The sequence below is a fragment of the Oreochromis niloticus genome, linkage group LG15, assembly GCF_001858045.2.
Source record: "Oreochromis niloticus isolate F11D_XX linkage group LG15, O_niloticus_UMD_NMBU, whole genome shotgun sequence".
NCBI classification, from domain to species: Eukaryota; Metazoa; Chordata; class Actinopteri; order Cichliformes; family Cichlidae; genus Oreochromis; species Oreochromis niloticus.
The window spans coordinates 26,992,860-27,003,848 of record NC_031980.2 but is presented as its reverse complement, the minus strand read 5'-3'; the positions used below and the strand labels follow the sequence as shown (position 1 = coordinate 27,003,848).

At 42.0% G+C, this 10,989-nt stretch overlaps 1 protein-coding gene across 3 annotated transcripts; it reads left to right on the top strand.

Moving 5' to 3' along the window:
* Window positions 1–143: 143 nt before the first annotated feature.
* On the top strand, window positions 144–9,909 carry xrcc3 (X-ray repair complementing defective repair in Chinese hamster cells 3). 3 transcript variants are annotated; one of them, XM_005460240.4, is made up of 7 exons: window positions 144–283; window positions 5,386–5,523; window positions 5,615–5,806; window positions 7,922–8,076; window positions 8,144–8,356; window positions 8,436–8,473; window positions 8,559–9,909. In XM_005460240.4, exons 1-7 carry the CDS (start codon window positions 229–231, stop codon window positions 8,788–8,790), a joined length of 1,023 nt encoding a protein of 340 aa, XP_005460297.1. In that variant the 5' UTR covers window positions 144–228; the 3' UTR covers window positions 8,791–9,909. The 3 variants fall into 3 exon arrangements, with proteins under 3 accessions (XP_005460297.1, XP_013119769.1, XP_025754659.1); XM_013264315.3 differs by having other exon boundaries at window positions 8,421–8,473; XM_025898874.1 differs by lacking the exon at window positions 8,436–8,473.
* Window positions 9,910–10,989: the final 1,080 nt, after the last annotated feature.

Genomic DNA, 10,989 nt, shown 5'->3' with positions numbered 1-10,989 from the left:
CAATACGTTAGATCGCGTCATCTGGATTCGACTCAATAAAACAAACCCGGTTTCTACTTCTTTTGACCCAGAAATAACCCCGCTCCTCCCCCCTGTGGACTGTGTTGAACTGTACCACCCGGCGCCGACTGATGACGTTTCTCGTTCGGCGGGTTATTTTCGATGCAGTGGCGCTTTTGATGTAAACAAACACACAGACGAACGGTCGGACGGACGGAAGTCAGCGGGATGAACTGCGATCAACTACTGCTCCACCCGCGGGTCAGCGCTGCCCTGAGGAGAGGTAACAGCACCGAACTCAGCTGATGTTATTAATCTGCAGTTATTCAAACTATTCTGGATTTAACGAGGGAGCCAGTGAGGGGAAGCCAATATAGGAGAAGTATGCTCTCTCGCTCTAGTTTTTTTCTCTCTTTTTAAACCTTTATTTAAAGATCAGTACAAAGTAGAATTAAACAGTATTACATTAAAGGTGTTGTACTCACAGAAATTGTAAACCCCAAACAAACAAACAAAAACGACCATTTTTCAGAACCTACAATACACATACGCCAGGGGTCAGCAACCTTTAACACTCAAAGAGCCACTTGGACCCGGTTTCCACGCAAAAGAAAACACTGGGAGCCGCAAATACTTTTTGGCATCTAAAATGAAGATAACACTGTATATATTGTTTTTTTTTTTACCTTTGTGCTTTGTGTGAACAACTAAAGTAAGTAAGTAAAGTTTATTTATTAAGCGCTTTTCACAGACAGGCAGTCACAAAGTGCTGTACACAAATATTAAAATAAACAATACAATCAATAGACATTATACACAATGTAAAAGATCAAATGTAAATAGTGTAAAGAATATAAAATACGTAGATCAACAATAGGCTTGTTTGAACAGAAAAGTTTTTAACTGCTTTTTAAAAGAATCCACAGAGCAACTAAGGTGTGTTGCTTATAAAATCCATGAAGTGCTACAGAGAAAATTACATTTTATTTATGTAATTAACACATTTTGAACTCTTAAAGAAATATAACAAAAGGAAAGACACCAACCTGAACTAAAATGATCCATGTAGCAAACAAAAACTGTTGTGAGCCGCCACCCTTTTAAAAAGTAATTGGAAAAAAGCACTATGCCGCTAAAAAAATAGATATTTGCAAAATTCTGCCTAAATATCTATTTTACCTTGTTAATGCGTGCGGCGGGGCGTGGTCTGCAGTGCCGCTGAATGGGAGTCGGACGCACCTGAGCGGCACCCGCAATCACGCCTCGCCGCCTTAAAGCCTGTGCTCTCTCTGCTGTTGTTGGTATATGTCGGGCTGTGAGCTGAAAAGCTACAACCAGCTGTATGCATACAGCAACCGTGTGTGAAAAGTGGTCAATAAAGAGATACTGAAAAGCATATCCATGTAAACATCGTCGGGTCTGCCGTGATCAGTGTTGGGACTAACGCGTTATTAAGTAACGCGTTACAGTAACTACGTTATTATTGTGGTAACGAGCACGGTAACTAGTTATTATGCCAAAACCAGGAACGCGTTACTCGTTACTGGGATTTAGATAGGCTCGTTACTTCGTGTGGTGGATATCGCGGAGCTTCCACAGATTCAATAACATTACCAAGTGGTGGAAGCCAGCAGGTGGATGAAGGAAAAGGGAGGCAAGAGGAGAGACCCGAAGCGGCCGCCGGTCCGCGTGTCAGGTGAACTGAACTTCAGGTAAGAAGTTATGACCTGCAGTCTATCGGAGTCAGATATAAACCAAGTTTAGGTGGAGTTTATTTTCGGTATGCTGACATTTTCGTACTGCGTGCTAGCTAGCATGGCGGAGTTTCTATACAGCTGGGTGGGTGCTATGTTACTGATGTTGAACTTTATTTTGTTCATACGGTTAATTATTAGAGTTGCCAACCGTCCCCTAAAAAACAGAATCGTCTGGTATTCAGAGAAAATATTACGCGTTTTGTACTGAAGTGAAAAGGAACACAGTTTGTCCCGGACTTCAGCTACAATGAAAAAGACACAAAGCTGAAGCTGCACAGCTGCCTCTTCTTCTCTCATTCTCTCCTCTCCTGTTTCTACTTCAATCACGAAACTGATCAATGATCAGCTGATCGGCTTTTCTCTCTTGTTTATTTATCGCCCACTTTGCGCCAGAAAGAGGAAACCAGCGGATGTCGCGTTAAACAACAGCAGCACGTTTAAGCTTGATCAGCTGTTGTTAGAATTTATTTAATATTAATTGCTAGTATCAGCTGATGTTTGCTGGAGCCACAGCTGTAAAACTGCTGGTCATGATATCGGTTTGGTTATCTGGTGAGAGGGAAACATGCAGATGAAACCAGGAGATGTCCTTACTGAATCATCAGAGCTGAACAGGTGATGGAGAAACAGGTTTACCTTTTAGGTGACATGAATGAGTTGAAGGGAAGTTATGAACTGTTTCTGAGAGACAAATAACACCAGGATCCTTTTCTAAGTAGCTGACAGCTGGTAACTGTGCAGGGGCGGGTCTAGCAAAGTGTTGCCAGGGGGCCAGGTAGGGCATTAACAGGGAAAGGGGGGGACAAGGAAATAGTTTTCTTTATTATTGTCATTTAAAATGTCTAGCTTTTAAAAAAATAATTATCTGAGTCTTACAACAAACGATTGATAGATTGATACATATATACCATCAGAACAGTGTACATCACTGTCACAACAGTGTTTGTTTTCATTCAAAGGCTTTATGATTTTTCCTATAATGGTGGGCCGGTCTCTAGTCAAAATGCCCGGGACGATTGTTTTGTCCCAGTCCAGCCCTGGATGCAGCTCATCTGCAGTCTGGTGTTACCTACATCTTCCTATTCAGAAGGCAGAATTTCCAAGTTCTGAGTACAATCAAAAGCACCACGACTGCAGTTTTTGTGTTGGATGTAAAAAGCAGGCTAGAATCATGGCGGCGGTCAACGACGGTCCAGGCGTGGGATTTCTCTCGTGGAAATGTGCACATTATTTTTTCCTTTCTATTGGTAGGTGGCACAGTGCACTTGTGGCAAGTAAGCAAGCTAGAAGACTGGCAATCTGGCTGGGTATCCAGTTACGGAAGCAACACCTTAACAAGAGAATTCTGAGTAAAACCAAAGTTACTTTCCCTAGTAACTAGTTACTCTGAAAGTAACGCGTAACTTGAAGTAACTGAGTTACTTTTTTAGAGAAGTAACTAGTAATGTAACTAAGTTACTAATTTAAAGTAACTTACCCAACACTGGCCGTGATATGTTTACAATGAGACTTCTGGTCCCGAACCTCGGCGCACAGCGTCTGCAAATCGGGGCTTTCATCTTTACACAGGAGTGTAAGCTGTCATCTGTGAGGTGAGCGGTGTTTGTTTTTAACATAGTTCACGGTTGAGAACAGCTGCCGACATAATGTGGATCCGAAGATCCATAATTGGCCTATCTGGGGTTGAAAGTCTCGATAAATGCACGGCGTTTCGGCGGGTACACCGGCTTCCCCGAGTGTGACGCTTATTTTGAGCGATGAAAAAAATAATAAAATATAATTTTATTTTTATATTTTAAAAAAAAAACAATCTTCCAATATAGAACTACAAGTTTTTTTTTTTAAAAAAGAACTAAACACAAATAAAATGCACTTCAGCTAAATACTTCTAATTTATTTTCCCAAACCACGCGGAGCCGCACTATAAGGACTAAAGAGCCGCATGCGGCTCCGGAGCCGCGGGTTGCCGACCCCTGCGCTAGGGGGAGAAGTTTAACTGATTAAGCCAAAGAGTAAAGAGATTGAAGGATCTTTATTTTTTCACATACAACCATAGTTTTTATAGCTTTGGGATTAGTAGAATTCTTAATTGAATTGAGATATTATAAAAGCTCATAGGAGTATACATAAAAGGAGGAATGTCTTCCTAAACATTTGGATTTGTGAATTTGAAATTTAGCCTTTAAGATTAACAAGTTAATCATATACCTGTTATCAATGTTGAATTGTCTTTGGTTTTTGTGGAGACCAAATAATACATATTTCCGAAACAGTGCAAATCCTTTAAATACATGTTCTGAGATAAAAGCACATAATCTCTGCCAGAAGTCTTGTACAAGGGGACAAAACCAAAAAAGATGTATAGTAGATTCCTTGCAAGTCTTACAAAAGCTACAGTTTGCATCAATGTCTAATTTGAATTTGCTTTGACGATAATCTTTAGATGGGTAAATTCTGTGTATTAATTTATAAGAAATGTCTTTAACTTTGTTCGTAATTAAAAACTGATTAGGTAGTCTCCAAACTTCGTTCCACATAATACCATCAGTCAACCGGTTCCAGAAAAACATTACATATGGTAGCGTGGTTATACTATTCTGAAATAAAGATCTGATAGATTTATTGTTGTTTTTTGAATGCTTAGAAAAGCATATCTTACCAACAACTGTTTGTATTGGAGATGCCAGTGGTCTTTGGTATGAAGGGATATTAGTGTTTATTCTTATAAAGCATACAAACCCCTGAAGGTATAGACCCAAATGCTTTAATATAATCGTCATGATTTGTAGCTAAATTGAAATGTAGACAAAATTTGTCATATGAGAAATGCATACCATTTGAATTGAATAATTGGTTGACTAAAATAATGTTCCTAAACCAACTATCTAAGAAGAGAGATTTTCTTTTATATAGGATATCCTTGTTATTCCAAATATAATAACTGTGTGGACTAATCTCTCTCTCTCTAGTCCCTGTCAGTACTCTTGCTACAGCATTTTGAATTAACTGAAGGTTTTTTCAGGGAGTTTTTAGGACATCTTGATAATAATGAATTACAGTATACCAGCCTAGAAGTAAAAATGCATAAGCTACTTTTTCAGCGTCACTCTGAGACAGGATAGCTGAAATTTTAGAGAGATTGCGCAAATGGAAGAAAGCAGTCCCACATAATACCTACATCTAATACCTACAGCATGCTCTAATTGTTCTAATAGGATATTATGGTCGACAGTATCGAACGCTGCACTGAGGTCTAGCAGGACAAGCACAGAAATGAATCCACTGTCAGAGGCCATAAGAAAATCATTTGCAACCTTCACTAAAGCTGTTTCTGTGCTGTGATGAGCTCTGAAACCTGACTGAAACTCTTCAAATAAGCCATTCCTCTGCAGATGATCTGTTAGCTGTTTGACAACTACTCTTTCAAGAATGTTTAAGATGAAAGGAACGTTAGAGGTTGGCCTGTAATTAGCTGAGACAGCTGGCTCTTTTTAAGAATCTATTCAGATTATTACAGATTACACAGTGAACACCAAAGATCAGAGATGTGGTGAATTGCTTGGACTTCCTTATTTTTTGGTTGTTTCCATTGTTTCCGTGGTAACCATGTGTGCTTCTCTTGCTGCAGTTCAGCTAAAGTCTGTGCAGGACGTGGTCTGTGCTTCTGCTCCAGACCTGCAGAGACTCACCGGTTTGTCGAACTCTGATGTCCAGCAGCTGATCACTGCTGCCGCTGCCGCCTGCAGAAGGCACCCTCCAATCACAGGTCAGGAGAAAGAGTCTTACTGGACATACTGTGTGATGGCATGCATTAACCGTGTGTGTGTGTGTGTGTGTGTGTGTGTGTGTGTGTTCAGCACAGCAGCTGCAGCACGGCGTGTCTGGCGTCAGGCTTGGCTGTCCAGTTCTGGACCGCCTGTTGAGGGGCGGTTTGCCTGTGGGGGGCATCACTGAGCTGGCTGGAGAGAGTGGCACCGGCAAGACTCAGGTGGGCCTGCAGCTCAGCCTCTCGGTGCAGTACCCAGCAGAGCACGGAGGGCTGGGCGCAGGTCAGTGAACGCATCAGGATTTTGCCAATCAATAGGTTTGTGATACATTCAGTGAAAAGGTTGTGGCTAAGCAGCTTACAGCAGTTTTGGATAAACACAATATTCTTGACAAATTTCAGTCTGGCTTACGTAGAGCTCATTCTACTGAAACAGCCCTTCTTAGAGTCTCCAGTGACATTTTGATGCAAAATGATGCAGGAAAATGTTCTGTTCTGCTGATGTTGGACCTCACTTCGGGCCTTGGATACAGCTGACCATCACCTTCTGCTTGAAAGGATGAAATATTGGGTCGGTGTATCTGCATCTGCCTTAAAGTGGTTCTCCTCATATCTGTATGAATGATACTTTTCTGTGGCAGTTTCTAAGTACTTCCCTCACCTATGGTGTGCCACAAGATTCTGTATTGGGGCCTTTATTGTTTTTATTCTACTTCCTCTCCAGCATATTTTGAGCCCCTTGAGGACATTTGCTACCACTGCTATGCAAATGACATCCAGTTATACATTTCTTTTAACCCCCAAGATGTTTGAATCTGAATTCCTTGTATGTGCTCTTGACAGACATGTACCTAAGATAATGAATGCTCTCGGTCCCCTTTCGACGTTTGTGAAATCAGCTATCAGGAACCTTCATTGGCTCCCTGTTAAATCCAGAATTGAATTCAAAATCCTGCTCCTCACATACAAGGTCTTAAATAATCAGGCCCCATCTTATCTTAATGACCTTATAGTACCATATCACCCCATTAGAGCACTTCGCTCTCGCACTGCAGGCTTACTTGTTGTTCCTAGAGTATTTAAAATTAGAATGGGAGGGAGAGCCTTCAGTTTTCAGGCCTCTCTTCTGTGGAACCAGCTTCCAGTTTGGATTTGGGAGACAGACACTATCTCTACTTTTAAGATTAGGCTTAAAACATTCCTGTTGGCTAACTATATGTTAGGGCTGGACCAGCTGACCCTGAATCCTCCCTTAGTTATGCTGCAATAGGCATAGGCAGCTGGGGGACTCCCATGATGCATTGAGTTTTTCCTTTTCAGTCACCTTCTTCACTCACTATGTGTTAATAGACCTCTCTGCATTGAATCATACTTGTTATTAATCTCTGTCTCCCTTCCACAGCATGTCTTTTATCCTGTCTTCCTTCTCTCACCCCAACCGGTCGCAGCAGATGGCCGCCCTTCCCTGAGCCTGGTTCTGCCGATGGTTTCTTCCTGTTAAAAGGAAGTTTTTCCTTCCCACTGTCGCCAAAGTGCTTGCTCATAGGGGGTCATTTGATTGTTGGGTTTTTCTCTGTATGTATTATTGTAGGGTCTACCTTACAATATAAAGCGCCTTGAGACGACTGTTGTTGTGATTTGGCGCTATATAAATAAAATTGAATTGAATAACTTTTAACCCACCTCTCACTTTGGATGTTCATGTCTAATCTTTGGGTTAGACATGAACTATCCTGGAGACCTGGAGATTGTTATACATGCATTCATTCCATCATGATTGGACTACTGTAATTCACTGTTTACATGTCTAAGCAAAAACTCCTTTGAGCATCTGACGATTGTTCAAAACGCTGCAGTAAGGCTTCTGGCCAGATCATCAAAGTACTCACATGTGACACCGTTGCTAATACAGCTGCACTGCCTCCCCATTAAATTCGGAGTCCATTTTAAGATTCTGGTTCTGACCTTCACGGACAAGCATAGCTTACATCATTGAACTTTTACAGCCCTATGTCCCTAGCAGGTCCTTGAGGTCATGTGATCAAGGCCTACTTGTTATTCCGCATACAAGGCTGAAAACTACGGGAGACAGAGCTTTTGCCACTGTGGCTCCCAGACTGGAACTCTCTCCTACTGACCTTAAGATCTGTGGACTCAGTAGTCTCTTTTAAATAACAACTAAAAACGCATCTTTTTAAAATTGCATTTTGTTAACTTTTGTCTGTTTTTGTTTTATACTTTATCTCTGTGTGAAGCACTTTGTGCTCTTTTATCTAGAAAAGTGCTATATAAATAAAATTTTACTTACTTACTTTACCTGTTCAATGACCTGCTGATTTGTAAATTAATAAATCACCTCTGTCACATTCATTATTAGTGTGTTCGTTGTTGGTTCCAGGTGCGTTGTATGTCTGCACTGAGGACTCATTTCCCATTAAGCGTCTGCACCAGCTGATTGGCGAGCAAGTCTGTCTGCGTTCTGATGTTCCTGCGGACCTTGTAAACAGTCTTCGCTTCAGCGACCACGTTTACATTGAGCATGCCGCCGACTTGGTAAGTCTGATCATGTGACATCTGTTCAGAGCCCGTTACAACCCATAACTTCTTGCTTTTTCCTCAGGATTCCCTCCAGGTGTGCCTAACACGTCGCGCCCGCCTCCTACTGGCACGCGGTCTGGTGCGCCTAATCGTGGTCGACTCAGTGGCAGCGCTGTTCAGGGCCGAGTTCCAGGCCGATGATTGGCTAGAGAGGAACAGACGGCTACTCACCTTCTCCTCCACGCTGCATCACCTGAGTCAGGAGTTCAGCACACCTGTGCTCTGCATCAACCAGGTAACACCATCCAGGTAGCACATCAGAGTTCAGTCTCTTATCTCTGACGACTAATCAGTGACAGGTGTTTGTTTTCCAGGTAACAGATGTTTTCAGCCAATCACACAACAGTATGGGGTAAATCAGATATCTTCTTTATGAGCTGATCACATTTTGACCTTTGACCTCAGAACCACTTCAGCGTAAATTTCCTCCTACTCAGGCCTTCGTCGTCCACCGTGTCTCCTGCTCTCGGGTTGGCGTGGGCAAATCAGGTGATGGTTCGGCTGATGATGCGCCGTCTCCAAGGGATGGTCATCCGTGGTGAACAGAGCAGTGCTCTCCGCAGGTTGGAGGTGGTGTTTGCACCTCACCTGGCACGTGACGGACAAGACACTGCCGTGTGGACGGAGGGGCTCAGAGGAGTTGAGAGCTGGACTTCAAATAGAAAATAAACTTTATTAAACAGCATCAGTACCATCAGATTATTCAAGAGTGATCACACTGTTTCCTGACTGTTCTGAAGGTTGTGGACGCTGATGCATTGACTGGGGGTCAGACAGGTGTGTTAGTGGCCTCATATCTCTTAGATCTGGACAGAATGAGCTGGGAGGTCCGGACTGATCCATGATCCTGATTCTGCTGTGCAGGTGGACTCTGGTCTGTTCAGGAGCCTATGATTTGGTTCTGGTTGACCCACTAAAGTGGATTCAGATTATTTTCAGACTAAACCTTTTAAATGTCATTTGACATGATTTAGTGACTGAACACATTTAACAGGAAGTGTAATCAAATTACAACAGAAATGGAAACAGAGTGTCTGCAGCAGCCTGAAAGTGTTGTCAGCCTGATCGTTAAGCAGGGATTCACACCGGCTTCCAGCTGCGACTCGTTTATCCCTTTAAATATGTGTTTCTCCTTTGAGGATCCAGTTTTAAATCTTGTTATGTGTCTCGATGGTTTGGCGCTGCCTTCCGGCACTCTACCAGGTCACTGCGGCCTGTGAAACAGCTAATCTTGGATGTTTCTTGATCCATGCTAAAAACAATATTCAGTGTTGATTTAGTAACTTTTATGCACTTTTTCAGCTGAGGTTTTTAAATGTGCTATAGAAGTAACCTTTTTACTCGACATGAAAGTCCTAAGTAAAAAAAAATATGCTTTTTGTTGAGGACCGACAGTGATGCTGTGTACGAGAAACTCTACTTTCTAAAGAAGCTCGGGTCCTTTAATGTGTGCAGCAGGATGTTGGAGATGTTCTACCAGTCTGTGGCAGCAAGCACCGTTTACTCTGCTGAAGGGCAGCATCAGTGCAGAGATGCAGCTAGAACAACAAACTAATCCACAAGACTGGAAGCATCATTGGTCAGAATTTGGAAGCTTTTGAGTCGGGGAGGGTCAGAGAGGTCACAGAACAAATTGCTCTCCATCATGGACAGCCCATCACCCCCGCAGCAGAGCTTGTCCTCCGTCAGACTGATTCAACCTTTATGATAATGAGTGCCATCTAAAATTTCCTCAGAAGTCAATGTGCCATATCAACCATTGCATTAGCAATAAATTTAATAATGCTCTATATCAACAGTTACACGTTATATAGAACAACTTTATAGAACTATATTTGTTCGCACATGTTGGCATAGTAAAGTATTGTATTTGTGTGTATTTCCGTGGTGCTGATGCTGCGCTGAGCGGACAGCTGCATTTGAAGTGTCGGAATGTGGAAATTTCAGCATCGCTTGAAAAAACTGCCAGCTAGCAAGGTCCCTCTCACCGGTAGGCTAAGTGATTTTTAGCCAATTACAAGTTGAATCTGGTAATTGGGTAATTAGCTAAGATACCGTCATTAAGAAGCGGCACAACTAATGTGTCTATGCGAGCTAACTTGCGATGTGCATCGGTCCCTTTATTTTTAATGCACCTTCTCAGAGTAATTCACTGCGTGTCGTGCCATCCGTTAACCCAGTGGTTCCCAAACTTTTTTTGGCAGGCCCCCCTTTGTTTTACAAGAAAAATGTTGCCCCCCCCCCACAAACGCATCCTCCAAACACACACACCCATATTTTTACAAACTCCATTGCGGTTTATTTCACACCTCAAACATTTAGTAAACAATTAAGCAAATACAAGTAAACGGCAATAAATTACAGGTAGTAATAAAATATACTACTAACTCTTTTACGCTACGTCCACACCTACACGGGTATTTTTGAAAACGCAGCTGTTTCTATGCGTTTGGGCGTTTCGTCAACACGTAAACTGTGTTGCGATTCACCGAAAACGGAGATTATTTGAAACTCCTTTTTTAAGTTTATGTGTGGACGAGGATTACAGAGTTCGTCACGCGACGACAAAGGTATATACCTTTCACGTCACGCTGTGCGCCAGTTATTGTTTACATGAGATGAATTGCAGAATGGCAGATAGAGACAAAATACTGTTACTGTTAATCTATCTGCAGTTTTTACACGCTTACATATACACACACAGTTACGTAATTATTTTACGTGTAGTTGTTTTTTTTCCTGTGTAATAATATTCAACATTGCTATCAATACATTTTTCAAAAAATGCCTCTCTGTGCAAAATGGGTTCAAAAACAAAAACAGCTGTGGGATACTGTTTGTCTGTGATTTGAACCGGGGGGGAACAAA

Bases quoted from the DNA above. Each gene is read 5' to 3' on its own strand.
- xrcc3 (XM_013264315.3), top strand. From the start codon at position 229: ATGAACTGCGATCAACTACTGCTCCACCCGCGGGTCAGCGCTGCCCTG. The intron at 5,807-7,921 runs GTCAGTGAACGC...TGTTGGTTCCAG, and splicing joins GCACGGAGGGCTGGGCGCAG to GTGCGTTGTATGTCTGCACT. The intron at 8,077-8,143 runs GTAAGTCTGATC...CTTTTTCCTCAG, and splicing joins TTGAGCATGCCGCCGACTTG to GATTCCCTCCAGGTGTGCCT.